This window comes from Myotis myotis, unplaced genomic scaffold, assembly GCF_014108235.1.
Source record: "Myotis myotis isolate mMyoMyo1 unplaced genomic scaffold, mMyoMyo1.p scaffold_m19_p_11, whole genome shotgun sequence".
NCBI classification, from domain to species: Eukaryota; Metazoa; Chordata; class Mammalia; order Chiroptera; family Vespertilionidae; genus Myotis; species Myotis myotis.
Window position 1 is genome coordinate 52,824,599 of NW_023416315.1, and position 23,244 is coordinate 52,847,842.

Below are 23,244 nucleotides of genomic sequence, written 5' to 3' on the forward strand. Positions count from 1 at the left end.
AAACCATTGAATCTGGGGTGGTCTTAAAGACCCCCAATAACACTCACTTAAACAAGAATTTAACATCACCACTGAGGACCAACTTGAGTGGTTGGGGGAAGACTAGTTTGGTTCAGATCAATGTTTATTGAGCACTTACTACACACCAGGCACTATTATTCATTGGGATATGAAGATGAAGTCAGAACCCCTGTCCTTCAATACAACCCAGAAAACACTAATTTCACCTAGAAGTGCAAGGTGCCATGAGAGAGACACAGCATGGCCCCAGGAGGCTGGGAAAAGAGCACTTAGCAGGATGGACATCCAGGAAGGCTTCCCAGAGGAGAGTGCCCCTCCATGGACCACCCTGGTATTTGGGGGACTTGGTCACAGTTCCTGGAGTTGCCTTTCTCCAATTATTTACCAGCTCTCACTGCAAGGACTTTTGTGTCTGGAGGCACAGGCGCCGAGGTGAGGAAGGATAGTGTGTCAAACCCAGTGGACTGCACAATTCATCACAGACACAGAAATCAAAGTTGTGCTTTGTTGGAAAAAGGAGAACCAACCTGTTTATTTCTTTGTGGTTCACCCCGGGCTGCCCCCAGAGCATCCAGGCATTATGCTCAGACAGCTGCTGGCATCTACGCACACCTGCAGCACATGTACATGCACAGGGCCTTGTGGGAGCAGCACCCAATCCTCCGCACCCCCACCCTGGCCAGCAGCTCCTCCATCCCATCTGCTGAACGTCCTTGCGCTTCCCTTAAGATTAGTTGGGGTTTCCATTCTTTCTCTTTCAAGGGACATGACTACCAAGGAGGGGAGGGGACCCTTAGGATTCTGGCTCATGCCTTCGAGTTCTTCTCCACTCTCACACCTTTCCTGGCACCCATCCTATATGACATTTACCTTTGACCTCTCTTACTTTTGAGACATTTTATTGTCTATTTCCATTGATTCCAGGATGTTCCTTTAAAAAAAAATTCTAATAGTGTTCCTATTTTAAACAAAATCTATGCAGGCCTTCTTGTACAATAGCCAACAACGTGCATATCTTTTGGCAGAAGCATCCCGCCATAGAGTTCATCGCTGTCATGATTCATCCATCCATCCGCTTGACCACTATTCATGAGCCATAGAGCTGCTGCCACACACCTCTCAGGCAGGGACACTCCAGCTCCCTCAGTTGTCCCACCTCTAATGGACATTGCTCCTCTCACTGTCTAGCACCAGCTTCTCTTGTGTGGTTTGGGGGATTGTCTAATCTATAAATCTTGGGGGAGGGCAGAGCTTACCACCCCAGAGAGAAGCTAAAGGCTCTCAGCCTTTTTTCCTGCCCCCCCCCCCCCCTTGGACAGTGCACCTCCTGGATTCTGAAAGAAGCAGGGACCTGGGATTCATCCTGATGAACATGGTGACAGAGCAACATGTGGTCTCCAGGGCAGCAGCCAGCTGTGGGAGCCAGAGTCCAGCGGCAGCACCTGTGGGGTCCAGACTGGACAGGGCTCTGATGATAACCATCTAGCTCATTTCTTCTGCCTGTGCTATGGCTTTCAGCTACCCATGTCTTTTCAGCAAATCATTTTTCCACTTAGAGACAGTTTCTCTTCCTTAAGACTAGAGATGCTGACCAACACCCACTGCCCTTTAAAAAAGCAGGTGCCTCCCACCATCCTCCCTTCTTCCCTAGCTGACTGGCCAGGGCGTGAGCCAGAAACTTTTAAAAGGCGCCTGGGTAGAAAGGAACTGTGTAATTCTAAGTTAGGGCCAGAGATGGTGAAGATGTGAGAAAAAGCTCTCTCCTCATTCGAAGCAGGTCCAGGAGTTAGAATGTAACCAGTAATTCCGGTATCTTATAAAGTCTCTTTAAAAAATTATTGTCAGCGACAGGAGAAAAAGAGCAGTCACTTCCTCCTTTTCTCTTCTGAATCCCTCTCTGTTTTTCCTCAAGATCAGAGTTTTCAGTCTGCCATCTACATGACAGTTGTTCAATTTTTTTTTCTACACACAACAGTGTAGAAAAATAGTGCCCTCATCAAATAGGCCAGGGCGTACCCCTTCCCCAAGCAGACACAACTGCTTAAAACACACAACATGATCTTCTTTATTTAATTGTTTAATCAGTTTACATTCCACAACTGACAGGTTATTTATTTTTATTTTTTTCCATGAACAAGTCATTTAATTAATTACCAGACACTTTTTTTTTCTTCAATCGATGGAAATACAATATTTCTGCCAATTTGAAAAAGAAAATTGCACGATGCAGTCAGTGAAGTCCCCAGGTGCTCTCTGATTCCTCAGTCCTTGCAAAGTCACAGGAACCTGGAAATTTCCCTTTTCACCCCCCTCCCACTGCCCTGTGAAATTCACCTCTCAGAATAGCACAATAGTTTCAGGATCGGGTTTGGATCACCTTTCGTGTAATTAATTAATTATGAGAAGGAACAGACAGTACAGTAGATCTGATAAGATGTAGCATTCTTGTTAAGATTAAACAACACATTTATTCACATCGTATCAGAACAAATTAACATAATATTTAATCTTATTTTAGCACCAATAACCACAGGGATTGCTACCTCGGAGGGCAGAGGAGTGTTGGAATCCTGCAGTACACACCACTCCTTGTCTGGCCAATCAGAAAGCACTATGCAAATTAAAGGTAAATAAATTTATATTGACTGAGCAATAATCTGGTGGACCATAAACACTCCAGGTGTTTGAGACTTTTGTGGGCTATGGTCCCTGTCTAATAACCATATATAAAACATACCAAATCAGCTTATTCTCTTTCGCTCAGGTAACACAAGGCTCAGAATGTTGCATTTTAAATGAGTCAAACCTTGACATACTGGCTCTTTGAAAGGCGCTGAGAATGAGGGGTTGCTTGCTTACATTTGATTGTGTTCTCTGCACTAAGATCTTGCTACTTGTCTTTTCCCCCCCTGAGCAAAAGAGGTCTTTTGAAATCTAAGGAAGGTCTCAGGCAGGGAAGCGATAGGCAATGGTGGACCGAGTGCCAGGGCGGAGGACAGAGCTTGTCACCACCACCTCCTAGGACACGCAGTCGGCCTGTGGCCACTGCTCTTCCCAGAGTATCCCCTCTGAGCATTTGACGTTTGGGAAGTAAGGGACTGAGCAAACAGCTCCAAATATTGGTGAGATGTTGTGAGCAAGTGACAGGATCAGCTGACAGAAGATTGTGGAGATCTTCATTCTTAACAAAGAAAAGGCCTGTCTCCCCACCCCGCCCACAGCCCCATCGCCATAAGAGAACGGGAGCCTGGATAAGGGGTAAGCTGATGCTCCTGTCGCTGAAGACAGTGACCTGCTTTGGCCTCCAGGACCTTGACAGGTAACTGGGGCTATGCCCAGGGCCAGTGCGGATACCCCTGTGGAGGAAGGTGTGACATGTACCAGTATTTGACAAGCACTGGTCTCCTCCTCTAACTAAACAGGTCGAAGCCAGGATGGCAGCCTGGACATGGCTCCTGTTCTTTCTACTCGGGGCCAACACTGGCCTCCAGCCTCTGCCCGATGTGAGATCTGAGTGACTCGTGGGTGAGGAGTTCGCCTCCCCGCCCCCCATCCCCCCCCCCCTTTAGTCTCATGACAAAGAGTAAATCTTTGCTGTCCTGTGTGGTAGCCAGTAGCCACATGGGGTTACTGAGCACTAGAAATGTGGCTGATCCAAAATAAGGTGTTTTCTAAGAATAAAATTCATATTAGATTTCGAAGGCTTCATTCAAAAAAAAAAATACCATACTTCAGTAAGTTTTTTATATTGATTCCATGTTAAAATAATAACAGTTTTGACATGCTGGGTTAAAATCTGTGTTAAAATTAATTTCATCTGTTTCTCTGGACTTTGAAAAATGGGCCTAGTATTTTGATCGCTACTTGAATATTTGAATTGCATATGTGGCTTACATTGTATCTCTGTGAGACGCACTGGATTAAACTGCCTTCCTGATGCTGGTCCCAGGGATGATCACGTGGACCTTCAGAGAAGAGGAAGGTTTGGGAAGAAGGCACGGGAGCAAGAGGGGTTAGGTCCTGGCCAAGCCTAGTGTGAACCCCGCTCCCGGGGCACTAGTCTCCTCAGTCCTGGGGGGAGGCAGCTCTGTGTGATAAGGTCACCCACGCTGCTCTTTCCTCCTTCAGGGTGCCCTTCCTGCCTTTTGGGGTTCCTTCTCTGCTGCCATGCTGAGGATGCTCTGTGATTCTGCCATTTTCCCTTCAAAGGGTTTTTTTTATTATCTTAATCCCACCGCCACCCCCCTCTGCGGCCCACTGCCTTGACCCCACCACCTGCCTGGGATTTCTTCGTTCTGATTTGGCAGCATCCCTTGCCAGACTCCCACTCCTGACACCACAAGCCAGGTCTGTGTGGTGAGTCACAGATTACAAAGCAATTCATATGCATCATGTCCTTTGACAGCCTTCCTCCTACCCCAGCACAGCAAAGCTCTGTCTGTAACAACAGTAAATGAGATGGTCAAAGTCGGGGGGAAGGCATCTGAGAATGAAAGGTAGATCGAAGGCTTTGGACTCTGAGCGCAAGCTGTCCGTGAACTTGAGGTTACCTTCCGAGGACCGGAAGTGAGGCGAGAGCAGCAGGGAGGAACTCTCCACATGTACCTCCGTGACGTGAGCACGCACCTGTGTGGGCTCGAGGCCTCTCTAAAATGAACGGCAGGATGGCCAAGGAGACTTGGTGCCCAGGAGCCCCCCTGCTCCCCATTTGGCTGGGAGGACACGGAGACGTGGTGAGGTAACAAGACGTGCCCGAGGCCTCGAGCAAGCCCCTGACAAAGCTGCTCGTGCGACCCCAGGATCAGGTCTCTGTGTTGATCTTCACGGTCACCTTCACACTTAGGACCTTATTGACTTGCTTTCACTTTTGGAAAATACAGTTTACTTTAAAGGCAAAACCCTTTGGGACAGAGAGTTACGAGCAGACGCTAGGGACCGTCAGAGAAACGACCAGAAAAAAGTCCTATGCCCATGGCTTCCCTCCCTTCTAGTCCCACCCAGTCAGGATTCTGGGACAGCCACACAGGTCCTCAGAAAACGGAGGACTACATCTATGCATTCGTTTAGTCTCAAGCCCCTCCCCCTTATGTTCAATTTCCACTTTTATTTGTACATTTTTACAGATAGTCTTGAATAGCAAAGCAGACCCACCAGGGGTGGAAACAGGACAGGAGTATGAGAATGAGTTAGTGAGAGCTCTCCACAAGAAAGGCATCATCCCATTCACAACACAGACACCCTGATCCATCCAGGCTGGAGGGGCCTACAGGTGACCAGGAAAGGAAGGGAGAGGCTTAACCAGAGGGAGACATGGGAGGCAGGAGAGGACACAGGGACACAGGGTTCCCCAAGGAGCAACACCCAGGCCCTGGAAATGAAGAGGAGTTGCGATGGCTGAGGTCGGTGTCTGTCAAAGGGAGGCCAGGTTTGAGCTCCTGCCGTGCCACCCCCAAGCTTACACCCAGCTCTCTGGTTCTCAATAGTGAACAAACACCCTCTCTAGTTGGTGGGGCTCCATCCATCTAGGGAGCAATGACATGGCCATCTCTTAGAGAAGGTCTCACAATAACACCAAAACCTTATTGCCTGCAAAGCAGAGTTTACAAACCCTCCTGGAAGTTCGTTCTTTCCTTGTGTAGAACCTAAGGTTCAGTTTTTTCAGATTCTACCCAGAGACTCCACCCAAAGGAATTCCTGTAAGAACCCATGCACTTTTGCTGATACCTTCAGCTCCACCAACTGACAAGAGAGAGACCCTAGTTCCTTAACCTTGTTCCCAATCTTAAACTGAACAGATTGTTAAAATGTTTTAGAAGCTGATCTTCTCCCACCACAAAGGCATGTACAGCTAGAAGTAACGTTAGGAGGATAGTAAAGAAGAAAACAAGGCATTGACCTGTGCCTTGGTTAACAGTTCACTGTTTTAGCTCATATATGCTGTTTGCTCCATATGGGTGACTCATTCTGTCACCTCTGGGCATAAGCAAGAGGGATTAAGGATGTCTTTTGCAAAACTGGCTTTGGGCAAAAGGAAGAACGCCTAGGAATGGGTTGATTAGGGAGCCAATGTCTCTGAAGGACCTGAATGATGGAGTAAATTCCCATGTGCTTACGTGGACAAGCAGCCAAGATGACTTCTCACTCTACATTATCCTTTCAGCAGCAAGCGGGGACCCTGCTGCCGCAGGGCAATTCGAACGGTGCATAATTTATGTGACACCTCATGTTTGCAAATCACTTTGCAGTGTCTTTGTCACCCTTAATGTACCATGAGGTAAAGTGTTATCACTGTCCTCATTTTGTGGACGAGAAAATTCAAGTATGGAGAAGACACAGTGCCCAGAGTCACAAATCATTTTAGTGCAGAGCTGAAATGAAGTTTACAGTAACTGAGTTATGCAAGTGTAGCCTAATTACTGAGTTACTCTAGCTTCAGTGCTCTTACACCTAGAATTAGATTGAGATGGCACTCAAAAAGAGAGAAAGAGAAAGAAAAAAAATCCCAAAGTAGGAGCTTTTAGTTCTGTTCCAAGCCTGCCACTAAGCTCTGGTATTGAGCTTTGTCAAAGGCCTATTTTGCTATCTTTGGTGGCTCAGAGTCTTGTTCTCTTGCTGCCATGAACACAGACAAGATCAATTCCACACAGGCCAGTGTGGTTCTGCGACCATAGAATACCCTCCTAGCCCCAACTTCCAAACCAGAGGCAACCACTGACTGGGACGTGTTGGGGGCTATGACCCTTGTGAGCAATGAAATTATGAATAATCTTTCAATTTTTATAATTTTCTATAGTGAGCAATACTATTTGGGGGGGGGTAGGTGGGGGAGACTAAATAGCCAATAATAATGTAGTCTAAGAACTAACAATAATGTTTAAGAAACATTTTGCACCATGGCAGCATCAACAGAGAGAGGGCAAACACCGCCCACCAAGTTGACTGCCTTGAGAGACACCAGAACCGTTTGTGTCCATCAGCTTAGGTAGACTTGTTTAGACACCAGCCCCCTTACTCAATTATATACCAGCTGGATGACAGCACAGAAGTCAACCTGGCTGGTATGCACCAAATAGTTTTATCTGTGATGAAATCACCTCTCACGATGATTCATCTTATTTCCCTGGAAAGGGGTAGATATGTACTCCGGGGTGGCTGGTCCCAACTTTCAGAAAGTTGGCTTCACCTTAGCTATAAGAATCAACCAAGAATCTCCCCTAAACCACACCAAAGATGACCAGAGTGTATTTCTTCCCACTCCTTCTCCCAAGATACTTGAAAACAGTTGATTAGTGCTCTCAGAATAGGCCAGGTGGAGACAGAGTCAATTCTAGATGTCTCTGGGTGATGGACTCAATTTCATTATTCTGCATCTGACTTGGGTGGGCAGCTTCGGAGACCAAAGCAGCATATCCTCCCACTAACTCAGCACAAAAAAAATGTGATGACTTCATTCTAGGCCTCCTATGACTGTGGGTAAATATTAAGATGTAGAGCCTTGGACTATCTTTTTCCCTTATCCTCAGCAAGAGAATATACCAAAGTGGCCCCAGGGCCCAGGGTGCTGCCTATGGATGTGTGGTCTTGATCTGGTGGAGTTGTTGAGTCTTGGTGACTTCATGATCCCTGAAGCCGAAAGGGTAGAGCTGTTGAAAGGCTAGGGGTAAAGCTGGAACAGGCACATGTTAGAATGTTTTGTACTTTGATGCCCAGGAGCTACAGATCTCCTTATAAAACCTACAGCCACAACATACAAGGAAGGGGCTGCTTGGAGAGTATGAGCCCCTCTAGAGACAAATTCCTTAACTATTTTAATTGACCAACGTTAATGCAGAAGGAAAGTAGCAGTGGGTGGAGAGAGGAACAGGAAATGAAAGAAGGAACCATAACTGCCAAATGGGGAGGAAAGAAATAGGACCTCTTTCCAGGCAGACACCCCACTTTCTTGACCCCTCAAACTCATAGGGTAAGGAAGAAAATAAAAGCTGAAGTGGCCCCCATGCTCCAGGTTGATGTGCATGGAGCTCAAAACACACACAAGGTCATAGGCCTTGCATGCACACGTGTAAGGAATATGAACTTGACCTGGACTGGGGGCTGGGGCTTTAGTGAAGTTGTGGACCCTAAATCCCTCAGAAGGTTGGGTTCTACATTGATATGGAGTTAGCAGAATCTGACTTAAAGAGTCTTATGGTCAAGGTTCCCCCTTCTTTCTCCTCCCTTTCTTCCTTCTCTTCTTCCTCAGCCACCGCACACCACGAAGCTTCAGCAACTGCTTGGAGCAGCATGTTTTAACCTGGGCTCAAGCTTCCATGCTGGTCAACTGGGAAGTTCTCCCATTGGCCAGGATTTGCTATCTGTGCAAGGCTTTGATCCTGGCCACATGGCTGGGCACTTTCTGGGCCCCAAGCAGGATCAGACCTCAGAGTGTGTGTATCTGTACCTATCTGGCCCCATTACCAAAACAGCAGCTCAAAGCTCCTACGCTGCTGATGGTAACTTGAGCCCAGATGGTTCTTCTTTCCCAGGAGTCCTCCTAACATTTCAGGAAGGTTTCAGAAGGAGGTAGTAAGCTGTGTTAATGGTCTCTCATAAAGATTAGTACTTGAGCCCTAACTGGTTTGGCTCAGTGGATAGAGCATCGGCCTGTGGACTTAAGGGTCCCAGGTTCAATTCTGGTCAAGGGCATGTACCTTGGTTGTGGGCACATCCCTAGTGGGGGGTGTGCAGGAGGCAGCTGACCGATGTTTCTCTCTCATCGATGTTTCTAACTCTCTATCTCTCACCCTTCCTCTCTGTAAAAAATCAATAAAATATATTAAAAAAAAGATTAGTACTTGAGAGAGTGGGTGATCTAGTTTTGGCAAGAATGGCATAAAAAAGGAGGATATAGATAGTGATGGGTCTGTGAGGCAGCATCCTCAAGCATGGTTACTAAAGAAAAGTTTAAATGATTGATAGAAAATTGCCCCTTCTGGGTTCTTTCCCCGATTTCCTGCAACTAGAAAACATCTGGAACTTGGGTCGGGCCACACAAAAGCCACCTGCCCCAAATGGACACTCATGGATACCTGTCATTCATTCTCTGCTCGGCGGAGCCCACTCAAGACACTTGGAAGGAAGACAATGGCCTCTCAATCTGAGATACTTCTCCTCACTTTTCCTCAAGCCCAAGTATGCCCTTCCCCTTAAGAGGGAAATATAACTTTTCAAAGAAAAAATTTAAACAATTTTCTGTACAATTGAAAGTTGAATTTTCCTGAAAATTATTTCCCTTCTTATAGAACAAATCCTCTGTTTTAGAAATAATCCTTAGAAGCTGAGTTGGAAATTAACAGCATTTCCCGCTACACCCCTCACCCCTCATTGCCCAACACGCCCATGCACAGGGCACTCACACCCAGGACCTTCTGCAGAAGCTGATCAGTGTTGCTGGCAAGGAAGTTTGAAGAGCACACCCACACCTGTGTCAGGTACATATTGGCACAAACATACACAAATGCACCAGAGGGATACACACATCCAGAGACCCACGTTCAGGCCCATCCATGCACACCACATGTCCTATCCGGATGTGAGTTACACACACACACAGTCAGAAAGAGCAGATGAGGAGACAGGCAGGACTAGCAGCCTGGCGGATGGGAGAGGCAGATGCTAAGTGATTAGTAGGTGAGAAAAGGTGGAGGAAGATAGATGAAACAGAGGGCCTGGGTGGGAAGGAAGGCTGCTGAGTGGTTGGCAAAGTTCCCAAAGCATATTTATTTCTGAAGCAACTGAATTCTCAGTTGCATAGCTGACCCACGGCTGCAGAGCTCGGGGACACTCTCCTGGACTCCCCAGAGCTGCTCCGCCCCAGCAGGGTCACTGAGGAGGCTGCCAGCTGCTCCTACCCACTCCACCTGGCAGACGCCTGCCCCTACAGCTGACTTTGTAGCCCATCATCTGCAGTGTGCCAATGGGCTCAAGTGAGCCTGAGACACCGGCTGGATTTAGGCCACCTCTGCTTGGGTGCTGGCCACCATGACAGCTATGTGGGGATACATGGCCTTGACTATCAAGAGGGAAAGGAAAAGGTTGGGAAGAGACAAGAGTTCTCCATTAATTTACACAATATCATACAAACTGGAGCCCATGGGACATGGAGGTGCTCTCCCTGCCACGTGACCCATTTGCTTTCATCTGTACAGAAGTCGCCGCGAGGGAAGTGGTAGATGTCCAGTGACGAAGGACAGCTCCCTGGCTGGGGAGCAAACGATCTTGTTTGGTGGACAGACTTGTGCAACAGCAGCGGAGGGCACATTCCTCCTCCCTCTTGAACCGTGTCCCCCTCTTTGCTCATAGCTCTTGTGCCCAGCTGAGTGGTGAACTTCTGAAATGAGGGGACTAGAGCCTGGGGTGTCCAAGAACCGGGCTGTGAAGACACACAGGGTCCTCAGCCCAGTGGTGGTGTTCTCGGTTCTGCCCTCTGGAAATTTAAGCTGCACTAAAAATAATAGAAAAATGCAACACACACGATAAAACCCGCACTCAGCAAACATCCACCGCACACACACTCTAGGGACCAGAAGCTGCAGAACTGGCACCCACTTGGGCCTGCCCCTTATTGTCTTCCTGGCCTCTGGGCCTCCATGCTGGGCCCTGAAACCATCCCAATGGACAGAGAGACAAGAGTCAGAATGCAGTATTTCCATTCTAAAAGGTGAAAAGGAAGAAAGGGAACCACCCAAAGTAGTTTCTCTCTCTCTCTCTCTCTCTCTCTCTCTCTCTCTCTCTCTCACACACACACACACACACACACACACACACACACACACACGCACACGCACACATCACAGCATCACTCCAAGGCTCCGGCTGCCCAGGGAGTGCAGGTGGGGTGGGGGCAGGGCGGCCTCTTATTGAACGTGGTGTAAGGCAGCTGGAAGGTAAGACTGGGTTTTCTGAGCATCCGCTGAAGTGTCCTTTCGTTGATGCAGATCTTGCCTCTCAGCAGGTTGGTCTCTCCCCCTTCCCACCTCTAGAACTTTGTCCAAAAGTTTGGCAGCAAAGAGAAAACTCCCTTCTTGCTTTGTTCTCTCCTCCACTTCTGATGTGTCACTGGTGAGCCAGAGGGAACCAGGACAGGAAGAGCAGGAGGAGTGGTTCTGCCACAGCCTTGAAGATTTGGTGACATTCTGTGAATAAGGGTGTTGCTTCTCTGTGATATGATCAGTGTGGGGGTGACTGGCCTGGTGGGTGGCACTTCCTTCCCTACATCGGTGTCTCTCCAGCCCCCTGGCACTGTCCCTGCCCAGCCCACCACCCCATCCTCATGAGAGACGGGGATTGGGATGCTGTCTCGAGTGGTGATGTTCACTCTGTCTCCAGGGAACCATGGAACCAAAAGTTAAGAATTGATGGAAGAGCCACGTGGTGGGAACGCCTTCCCCATCTCGGCGATGAGGCAACACACACAACGTCCGACGAGATGCGGTGCCTAAGCCACCTCCACTCTGCCTTGGCACTGGCTTCATCGGGATTTAGCTTTGTTTTATATATGTATATTATATATATATTTATATATATATATGTGTATGGGTTTGTTTTTTAGCACACTGTCCCATTCTCGGGTCTGGATTTAGGGCAGTTGGTCCTCGGGACAGGTTGGACAGAAGGGGCCAAGGTACAGAAGAACCCCGAGATGAGTGTGAGGCCCAGGCCCCCCCACGCACAGAACATGGACCATCCATAGCCATGGCTGATGTCATCGGGGAGTCCATACAGGTAGCGAGGGTAGCGTGACAGCTCAAAGTTGATCCCGGCCACACAGGTGCACAGTGATATGATGCAGAAGGTTCCTGAAGGACAAGGGAAGAAATAGGGGGTGGGAGGAATGGAGAAGGAAAGGGAAGAGGAGAGGGAGAGAGAAAGAGAGAAGTGAGGATTATTACAGTTTCAGTTTTCTTGAGCAAGAAAAAAAGAAAAGGTTCAGGTAACAAGTTTAATATTGGGAAATATTCATGGAGAAGAGAATACTATTAAGGGATCAAAGCTTCTTTGCTCCCCAATAATTGTCCAGTGTTGGATAAATTCCAGAAGCACCTCCTTTGCAAAAATACTAAATAATATCACGGTAGAGTTTTGTGGAGGGTGGAGTGAGGCAGAGAGCATTCAGTTCATGTTTCTGAAGCATTTAAAAATACACTGTCTTTGGACACACAGAAGAAAACACCCCATTTGCTACTTCTTTAAAGAGAAAAATATTTTTATTCTTTTCTTTCTATAAATAATGCCTTACTAAAATATAGGGTTTTCCGTGAATCCAATCACCAACAGGTCAGCCAAATCCTGGAAACCCTTTCCCGTTTCCTGTAGGATAACGGTCCCCAAAGTGCTCCCCAGAGCACACTGATCCTGTAGCCGTAAACCAATGACCTCGGGGAAGTCTGTCCACAACTTCTCACCATGAAGAGCCATAGTCTGGTTTGCATATGTTACCTTTTCTAACCTTGCCTTCTGAGGCATTTCAAACACTTACTTAATGTTGGGACCTCCCCTTTTAAAAAAAATATTACTCACATTAACCAATGGGAAGACTACCAGAAGAAATGGGATGTTATAGAATGCTAGAGAATTACACACCCATTTTTAACCAATAGCGATACTTGCTGTAGCTAAAATGAGTTCAAGAGCTTTTCTCAGTATGTCCTGTATCTTGTGTTTCTTCTCTCACCCCTGGTGGGAGCGTGGTCTGAAGTTTGGAATGGCTGGGTTGGGTCGACGGAAGACAGAGGGAGAGGGATATTTTTTAGGGGTCAGGAACAAGAGAGGTGCATTATGCTTATACTTACTTAGACCTCTTGCCTCCCGATGGCCAAGTTTCTTACAGCCCTCAGTCCCATGACCTTGCGATAATGCACACGGCCAGAGTGGCACCAATCATACCTAACGTCACTAAGCATTGCATGCTAGGGACTGTGCTAAGTGCTGCACCGGTCCTGACCCTTTAAAAACAAATCCTTAAGGCAGGTTATATTATTTTCCCCATTTTACTGATTGAGGAAATTGAGACCCAGAGAACTTAAACCATTTTCCTGAGACCACGCAGCTAGTACCCACAGAGCCAGACTATGAACTCGGGCAGGCCAGTTCCAGAGTTTGCAGTCTTATCCTCTGTGCTGTTTAAGACTGGTGTCGCGCAAGGCAGGATGCATCACGGGGCCCCTCTGTTGTGCACCTGGGTGTGAGATGAATTCTGTCTCGCCCGGTCTGGGGTGGGGTAGTCTGGAGTCTGGAGGGCTTGTTAAAGCTATTTCTAAGTCCCACCCCCACAGTGTCTGGCTCAGTCAGTCTGGGCTGGAGATTCTGCATTTTAACACGTTCTTGGGGGGATGCTGATGCTGACCACACTGTGGAACCACTGGGTTAGGGGAAAAGTTTTATTGGACAAAGATGAAACTTAATGGTCAAGAGCACAGAGGAAGAAATACAAATGGGCAATAAATGTGAAAAGTGCTCAGTTTTACCAACAACCAAAGAATTGAAAATTAAAAGCATAGTCACAGAGCATCATCTATCAAGGTAGCAAAGTTTTATTTATTTGTTTTTGCTTTGCTTTGTTTAAAAAATTACCACCAGCTCCACAACTAGTAAGGGAGTGGAAAAATGGGCCATCCCATAGATTCTATGGGGAAGTGATGATGAAAGTGACATTTTGGAGTAAGAAAACAGTCCCTCTGGGGAACAAAGACCTAGCTCTAACGCCGTTCAGGTGCAGAGACCAGTCAGGGGCCACTGCAGTCATCAGTGAAAAGGGAGGAGAGGGCTGCAAGAGGGGAGCAGGGTGAGGGAATGACTGCTGGGTGAATGATAGCTTTGGAGGGGCAACTTAAAGTGAGGCGTTGGGGTGACGCAGGGATGTGGTTGATAAATCAAGAAAGAAGAGATTAGGTCCAGGGGGACTAACTGTCAAATGGAAACGGCCCTATCGGTTGATAACATACACCTTGTTGCTCTGTTAATGCAGTTCATTGGAGAATCTTCTTGCCTTAAGTTCCTGTTCTGAGACTTTCAAACCTTTTAACATTTCTTTTGTTTATTAGCCCTTGTTAGTGTTTCCATAGGTGAGGAGGAACCTTTTAGGGTTCTCACTAAAGATGGCCCTTGAAACCTTCTGTGCAACTTGTTAGGAAATCTGTGTGACAATGAGGAAGAGTTGGAAGAGGTTGGGTTAGTTTCCACATCTGCTACTGTTTTCCATTACAAGCAAGGATTACCACTTTTCTGTAGTTCTTGCACTTAAAAATTCCAGTTTGAAAATGTGCGTTAATAATGAGAAATGGATCCATGCAGGCACAAGGCAGAGCCCCAATAATGTGTTGTCGTCGTTACTTAGCGGCATGTTTTGACAATGGAAATAACAATGTGCTCTGACACATGGTGGGGGAGACAGGGACATAGCAGGCAAGGACCCCACCCGCCCCAGCTTTCTGCCCAGGGTGCTGAGCCCGCCCCTCTGACCTGTGGATTGGTGACTGACTGGGGAGCGTGGGGTGCAGACTTCCCACCCTCTGCTGCCACCACCTTACTGGGGTCCCTGGGGGGGGGGGTGAGGGGGGGTGAATACAGACTTTAAATGCCTCTGTTGGGAAACATATCTCAGTGAACAGGTGGTAATAGATATTCTAACATTGGGAAATGCAACCTCCTTCCATTCACACAGAGAACAGTGGTCCTTTGGGCAAGTATGAATTCCTCTCCGTCCCCCCCATGGCAGATCCTCACCTCTGGGGCTGGGTCCTCAGAATCTGCCCTTTTATTTCTCATGAGAGACACGTGAGGGTCCATGAAAGGCAAACATGAAATGCGCAGTCACATCTTCTCAATAACACCCCCTGGTTTGGGTTTGGGCCTAATATCCAGACTCCAAGACTAACTGTAGTCCTAGCATAACAATTCCATGGAAAGACCTCCTCTCCAGGCCCTTCCCTTCAGAGCCAGATTCTGCTGCGTGCTCAGGTGCAGGGATGGGGGGGGGGGGGTGTGAGGGGGGATGGGACTCAGCAGTGAGGATTCCCAGATAAGTGCTGTCAGGTCTCGTGTGGGGAGGCAGGCTAACCGTGATGGGGCGGAGGGAGCAGGAGATTCATCAGTAGTGAGCTCCGTGATGTGCAGAGCATCTAACCAGCACATATTTGGTGAACATCTGTTTGTGCCCGGCATTAAGCTAGATGCGAGGGAGATCAAAGAAGAGGAAAATCTTTAATGAAATTGCAAATAAAAAGATGAAAAGAAAGCTTATAATCTAGTTGGGAACATGGGGCATTCATGAGTGAAAAGTTGTGGATGAAGTGAAAACAACACCAGAGTGGGGATCGAGAGACGAGCTTAGCGGCAGCCCTGAACCCTCAGTCCACTCATGGGTAAGATCAGGGCGCGGGAGCAGATGACCGTGAGGCCCTCCCGCACCTAGTGGTGTCTAGGGAAAGAGGCACAATACCCAGGAGTAAATGGTAAGAGGCAGCTCTTTGATAGGGACCATCATGCTGAGCTGGGGACGGTTTCCCCGGGAAATAGGGACTTGAAGGTGGAACAGGAATTCTGCAGGCGATAAGCAGATGGGACGCTCACCTGGTCTCCTTCTACCTCAGAGGCCTGTCATCCTGGGTCCCAGTGCCTGAGGTGAGAAGGCGAGCCCACATACCACTGCACCACCAACTTCTGAACTGCTTACTGCTGCCATCCCAGTCATTTCTCACATCACTGCTGGGATACATAATGGCTGTCCTGACTTCTATTTTTGTCTCCCCTCCCCCAAACAGCTTCCTATCACACTCAGCATTAAACCCAGACTCCTTACCCTGCTCGTATGGCTTTACTTTTTTTTTTTTTTTTTTTTTTTATTGCTTAAAGTATTACAAAGGGTATTACATATGTGTCCATTTTATCCCCCCGCCCTAGACATTCCCCTAGCCTCCCCTATCCCCCAATGTCTTATGTCCACTGGTCATGCTTATATGCATGCATACAAGTCCTTTAGTTGATCTCTTACTCCCCTACCTCCTGCCCCCCAACCCTCCCCGGCCTTCCTGCTGCAGTTTGACAATCTGTTTGAGGCAGCTCTGCCTCTGTATCTATTATTGTTCAAAAGTTTATAATGGTCTCTATTATCCATGAATGAGTGAGATCATGTGGTATTTTTCCTTCATTGACTGGCTTATTTCACTTAGCATAATGCTCTCCAGTTCCATCCATGACGTTGCAAATGGCAAGAGTTCCTTCCTTTTTAGAGCAGCATAGTATTCCATCGTGTAGATGTACCACAGTTTTCTAATCCATTCATCTACTGATGGGCACTTAGGCTGTTTCCAGATCTTAGCTATGGTGAATTGTGCTGCTATGAACATAGGGGTGCATATATCCTTTCTGATTGGTGTTTCTGGTTTCTTGGGATATATTCCTAGAAGTGGGATCACAGGGTCAAATGGGAGTTCCATTTTCAGTTTTTTAAGGAAACTCCATACTGTCTTCCATAGTGGCTGCACCAGTCTGCATTCCCACCAGCAGTGCACAAGTGTTCCTTTTTCTCCACATCCTCTCCAGCACTTGTCGTTTGTTGATTTGTTGATGATAGCCAGTCTGACAGGTGTGAGATGGTACCTCATTGTTGTTTTGATTTGCATCTCTCGGATGATTAGTGACTTTGAGCATGTTTTCATATGTCTCTTGGCTTTCTGAATGTCCTCTTTTGAAAGGTGTCTATTTAGGTCCTTTGCCCATTTTTTGATTGGATTGTTTATCTTCCTTTTGTTAAGTTGTATGAGTTCCCTATAAATTTTGGAGATTAGGCCCTTATCAGATATGACATTGGCAAATATGTTTTCCCACACAGTGGGTTTTCTCGTTGTTTTGTTGATGGTTTCTTTTGCTGTGCAGAAGCTTTTTATTTTGATGTAGTCCCATTTGTTCATTTTCTCTTTCGTTTCAAGTGCCCTAGGAGCTGTATCAGTGAAGAAATTGCTTCGGCATATGTCTGAGATTTTGTTGCCTTTGGATTCTTCTAAAATTTTTATGGTTTCCTGTCGTACATTTAAGTCCTTTATCCATTTTGAGTTTATTTTTGTGTATGGTGTAAGTTGGTGGTCTAGTTTCATTTTATTGCATATATCTGTCCAATTTTCCCAACACCATTTATTGAAGAGACTATCTTGGCTCCATTGTATGTTCTTGCCTCCTTTGTCAAATATTAATTGAGCATATTGGTTCGGGCCGATTTCTGGGATCTCTATTCTATTCCATTGATCTATATGCCTATTCTTGTGCCAGTACCAGGCAGTTTTGAGAACAGTGGCTTTGTAATACAACTTGATATCCGGTATTGAGATCCCACCTACTTTGGTCTTTTTCAGGATTGCTGCAGCTATTCGGGGTCTTTTTTTATTCCAGATGAATTTTTGGAGAGTTCGTTCTAGATCTCTGAAGTATGCCGTTGGTATTTTAATGGGAAGTGCGTTGAATTTATAGATTGCTTTGGGTAGTATGGACATTTTAATGATGTTGATTCTACCAATCCATGAACACGGTATGTTCTTCCATCTGTTTATGTCTTCCTCTATATCTTTTTTCAACGTCCTGTAGTTTTCTGAGTAGAGGTCTTTTACCTCTTTAGTTAAGTTTATTCCTACGTAGCTTAATTTTTTTGGTGCGATGGTAAACGGGATTGTTTTTATAATCTCTCTTTCTGAAAGTTCACTATTGGTGTATAGAAATGCCTCGGATTTCTTGGGGTTAATTTTGTATCCTGCTACATTGCCAAATTCATGTATTAAGTCCAGTAGCTTTTTGATGGAGTCTCTAGGGTTTTGTATGTATAATATCATGTCGTCTGCAAATAAGGACAGTTTTACTTCCTCTTTTCCAATTTGGATGCCTTTTATTTCTTCTTCTTGCCGAATTGCAATGGCTAACAATTCCAGTACTATGTTGAACAGGAGTGGTGAGAGGGGGCATCCCTGTCTTGTTCCTGTTCTTAGGGGAAATGGTGTTAGTTTTTGTCCATTGAGTATGATGTTGGCTGTGGGCCTGTCATATATGGCTTTTATTATGTTGAGGTATGATCCTTCTACTCCCACCTTGCTGAGAGCTTTTATCAAAAATGGGTGTTGAATTTTGTCAAACGCTTTTTCTGCATCAATTGATATGACCATGTGGTTTTTTTCTTTCAATTTGTTTATGTGATGTATCACGTTTATTGATTTGCAGATATTGTACCATCCTTGCATCCCTGGGATAAATCCTACTTGGTCATGGTGTATGATCTTTCTGATGTACTGCTGGATCCGATTTGCTAAGATTTTGTTAAGGATTTTGGCATCTATGTTCATGAGGGATATTGGCCTGTAATTCTCTTTCATTGTGTTGTCTTTACCTGGTTTTGGTATTAGGGTGATGCTGGCTTCATAGAATGAGCTTGGAAGTGTTCCTTCCTCTTGAATTTTTTGTAGTAGTCTGAGGAGGATAGGTTTTAGTTCTTCCTTGAATGTTTGGTAAAACTCCCCTGTGAAGCCGTCTGGTCCTGGGCTTTTGTTTGCTGGAAGCTTTTTGATGACTGCTTCAATTTCTTCCATAGTTATTGGCCTGTTGAGATTATTAGATTCTTCCTGATTGAGTTTTGGAATGTTGTATTTTTCTAGGAATTTGTCCATTTCCTCCAGGTTGTCTAGTTTGTTGGAGTAGAGCTGTCCAAAGTATTTTTTAACAATCATTTGTATTTCTGTGGGGTCTGTTGTTATTTCGCCTCTATCGTTTCTGATTTTGTTTATTTGGGTCCTCTCTCTTTGCTTCTTGGTGAGTCTGGCTAGAGGTTTGTCAATCTTGTTTATCCTTTCAAAGAACCAGCTCTTGGCTTCATTGATTTTCTGTATTATTTTTTTGGTCTCTATGTCATTTATTTCTGCTCTAATCTTTATTATCTCCTTCCTTCTGCTCACTCTGGGGTTTTCTTGTTGCTCTCTTTCTAATTCTTTGAGTTGTAGAGTTAGATGATTTACTACCATTTTTTCTTGTTTTTTTGAGATAGGCCTGTAGAGCTATAAACTTCCCTCTCAGGACTGCTTTCAGTGTGTCCCATAGGTTTTGGATTGTTGTGTTTTCATTGTCATTAGTTTCCAGGATGTTTCGAATTTCTTCTTTGATTTCATTGGTAACCCAATCAATATTTAATAGCATGCTATTCAGCTTCCAGGTGTTTGAGTATTTTGGGTTGTTTTTATTGTAGTTTATTTCTAATATTATGCCATCGTGGTCTGCGAAGACGCTTTTTATGATTTCAATTTTCTTGAATTTGGGGATACTTTGCTTGTGACCCAATATGTGGTCTATTTTTGAATATGTCCCATGAGCACTTGAGAAGAACGTATATCCCCTGGCTTTGGGGTGAAGTGTTCTGAAGATGTCTATTAAGTCCATCTGATCTAGTGAGTCATTTAGGATTGCTGTATCTTTGCTGATTGTTTGTCTATAGGACTTATCCAGTGCTGTTAGTGGTGTATTAAAGTCCCCTACTATGATTGTATTGTTGTCGATCTCTCCTTTGATATCTTCCAGGAGTTTTTTTATGAATTTGGGTGCTCCTGCATTGGGTGCATATATGTTTACCAGGGTTATATCTTCTTGTTGTATTGATCCCTTTAGTATTATGAAGTGGCCTTCCTTATCTCTTGTTATGGCCTTCACTTTGAGGTCTATTTTGTCCGATATAAGTATTGCTACCCCAGCTTTCTTTTCCTTTCCATTTGCCTGAAAGATATTTTTCCATCCTTTCACTTTCAGTCTGTGTGAGTCCCTTCTAATGAGGTGGGTTTCTTGTAGACAGCAGATGTATGGGTCATGTTTTTTTATCCATTCAGCCACTCGATATCTTTTGTTTGGAGCATTTAGTCCGTTTACGTTTAAAGTTATTATTGAAAGGTACTTGTTTGTAGCCATTTCTGTTTTTGTGTGGCTGTTTTCTTTCTGAGCTTTTTATTTCTTATTTTTATACCAGTCCCTTTAGCATTCCTTGCATTGCTGGCTTGGTGGTGATAAACTCCCTTAGCCTTTTTTTGTCTGTGAAGCTTCTTATTTCCCCTTCAAGTTTGAATGATAGCCTTGCTGGATAGAGTATTCTTGGATTCAGTCCTTTGCTTTGCATCACTTTGTAAATTTCCGTCCATTCTTTTCTGGCCTGATGTGTTTCTGTTGAGAAATCATTTGACAATCTAATGGGAGATCCCTTGTATGTAACTTTCCGTCTCTCTCTTGCAGCCTGTAAGATTCTCTCTTTGTCATGAACATTTGCCATGGTAATTATGATGTGTCTTGGTGTGGGTCTTTTTGGGTTCACCTTGTTTGGGACTCTCTGGGCTTGTGTGACTTTTTTCTTCCCCACCTCAGGGAAGTTTTCTGATATTATTTCTTCTAATAGGTTTTCTAATCCTTGTTCATCCTTCTGTTGTTCTGGTACCCCTATTATTCGTATGTTGTTTCGTTTCATGTTGTCCCAAAGCTCCCTTAGGCTCTCCTCCTGTCTTTTCTCCAATTGCAGTACAATTTGGGTGTGTTTTGCTTCCTTGTCTTCTAATTCACTAATTCGGTCCTCCGCTTCACCCAGTCTACTGTTGATACTTTCAATGGAGTTTTTCATTGCAGCTATATCACTCTTCATTTCTTCTTGGGTCTTACTTAAGTTGTTGATTTTTTCATCTGTTTCTTCTAGCTTCTTCCATATGTTATCGATTTTTTCATCTGTTTCGTCTTGCTTCTTGCAGAGGTTGTCGATTTTTTCCTCCATCCGGTTTATGCACTCTAGGACCCTTATTCTGAATTCTTTTTCTGTCATGTTGCATGCCTCTGTATTACTTAGCTGCTTTTCTGGAGAGTCCTCCTTCTCTTTCCTTTGGGGGTTTCTTTGTCTACCCATGTTTGATCTCACTGACATATCTAGACGTTGAGTCATTCAGTGGCTGCTCCCTTGGTGGCAGTGACTCCTTGGTCTGTGGTTGCTCTTCGGGCGGTTGCGGTAGCAGCTGCTCTTCAGTTGGCAGCAGCTCCTCTGGTGGGTGCTGTTCACAGCTGTGGTGGCTCTTCTGGCTGGTGGTGCGAGGTTTCACGTACAGCTGCTGTTCCTCAGCAGAGGGTGTGGTGCTCAGGAGGTTGCTGTTGCTTGGATCTGCTGCATTGATTTAAAGGCACAAAATACAACACAACAAGGCACCACGCACCAGGCACTATACCCAAATATATTCACGATATTAATAACCCCAAATAAAGGTGACCACCTGAATTAAGAGAGTTAGGGGATAAGGAAGAAGGAAGAGAAAAAGATAAAAGAGAAAAAAGAAAAGAAAAGTAGGGACCAAAAAAAGGAGTGCAAAAATGAAATTGGGAAAAAGGAGGGGGGAAAATAAAAGCGAGAAAAGAAAAGAAAAGAAAAAAAAAGAGCAAAAAGAGAGAATGAAGTGGAAGAGGGGAAGAGACTTTTTTATATGAGGAGAATACTCCTATAGAACAGCCATTAATCCCAACAAATTCCAGCAACAGCTCCCTGGAGATGAATGCAAACTAGAAACAACCAATAATATAACGATGAAAATAGAATGGAGAACACTAATCCCAAAATAAAATAAAGAGAAAATAAAATGGCACTTTAAAAAAAAATGGTAAAATGGTTGCAGTAATAATACTGGTTAAAAATAAGAAGGTAGTAATTAAAAGGGTAAAATCAGGTGATGGAAAAAAGAAGAAAAAAAAAAGAAGAAAAGAAAAAAAAATAAAAAAAAAATTGGTTTCTTAGTTAAAAGGTGAAAAATGAAAAAAAAAAAATATTGCAGTAGTGAAGGTCCTTCGGTTCTTCTATTCTTCAGTGTGGCTCGCCTTAGACCTGCCAGGTATTCAGGAGAGTGTTGAGTTTCCCTGCGATACACTGTTCCTCTGTGTTGTAAACCACAGTCCTTATTTTAAAGCAAGCCGCATTTGTTTCCCAGACTGCCTTATTTTGTGTTTAGCAAAGAGTCAGTTTGTGGGTCAGCCTCTGGATGGCGGTGCTCTGGGGTTGGCCTCTGAGGCTATAGGGCCTCTCTGTCCAGTGGAAGTTCACTGCCCAGAGCTGGCTGCGTAATAGTTACCAGTGCTGTGTTGTTGCTGGGATTGAAAATCCCTCTATAGGCCAGACCCTGTTAACTCCCAGGGACTGATCAGGTTATTTTAATCCTTGATCTCCTACAGGGTGGAATCTGGGTGTGGCTGTGCTCCTTGCCTGGGGGCTGGGGGGAGGAGTCTCACTCTCCGGAGAGAATGGCTGCCCCAGTCTTGGGCTCAGGGGTGTCTCAGCACTCAATTCGTTGCCACCTCTCCCGGCCCCCCTTCTCTCCTCAGTCTCTCCCCAGATTCCACTCCTCCGCACCCTCTTCCTCTCTTCAGCACAGGTGAGTGTCTGTATCCGAAATGTCCCATGAACAGGATTCAGTGAAAACAAACAAATGCCGGCCGCGGAAACGGGGAAGGCTTGGTTTCTGTAAGCTTCTTCTCTTACCCGGACTGCATGGTCTGGTCAGCTCTTCAGGCTGCCCCCTTTAGGCTCAGTCCTCCGTGATCACAGAACCCAGCTCGCAATTCCCCCGGCGGCGCCAGGAATCCCGCGGTTCTCCTTTCCCCAGTCAGGGGCTGTGCCTGTCCCAAGGGACGCGGCTGTCTGCCACGCGGTCTCCCTCTGACTCTCTGGGCTCAGAGGTCTGGCAAACTTTCCTGCCCAAATCCCTGTTTTTTTTACCTTTCCAGGGGAGTTCTGCTCTTCCCGGCTGCAAACCGTCTCACCAGCTGAGCAATTTCGCCAATTTGGGGTGGATGTTACTAGTTTCAGCTGCTCATTCCATTTGCTCCGGGACACGACCTGGGACGCGTCTGCCTATACCGCCGCCATCTTCCGTCTCAACCTCGTATGGCTTTACTTGAGTGAACCTTGCCTACATTTCTTACCTTGACCTCCACCCCCCATGACCATTCCCTGCACTCTAGCCACACAAAAGAGCATTCTGTGTCTGAAACTAGCTCAATTTGTACCCACCCCAGGGCCTTTGCACTTGCTGTTCCTATGCCTGAAATGGCCTTCAACAAGCTCTCAATTCAAATATCACCCCCGCAGAGAGATCCTCCCTGGCCCTCTTCTTCCAAACTGTGTTCCATGGAGGTGTCTCGGGAGCAAGAGGG

At 45.7% G+C, this 23,244-nt stretch overlaps 1 protein-coding gene across 1 annotated transcript in view; it reads right to left on the minus strand.

Moving 5' to 3' along the window:
• Positions 1-8,756: 8,756 nt before the first annotated feature.
• TMEM178B (transmembrane protein 178B) overlaps positions 8,757-23,244 on the minus strand; it is a 348,193-nt gene continuing 333,705 nt past the window's right edge. The window contains exon 4 of the mRNA XM_036328533.1: positions 8,757-11,858. Within this exon, the coding sequence (XP_036184426.1) occupies positions 11,608-11,858 (251 nt within the window). The 3' untranslated portion in view covers positions 8,757-11,607. The remainder of the gene's footprint in view (positions 11,859-23,244) is intronic.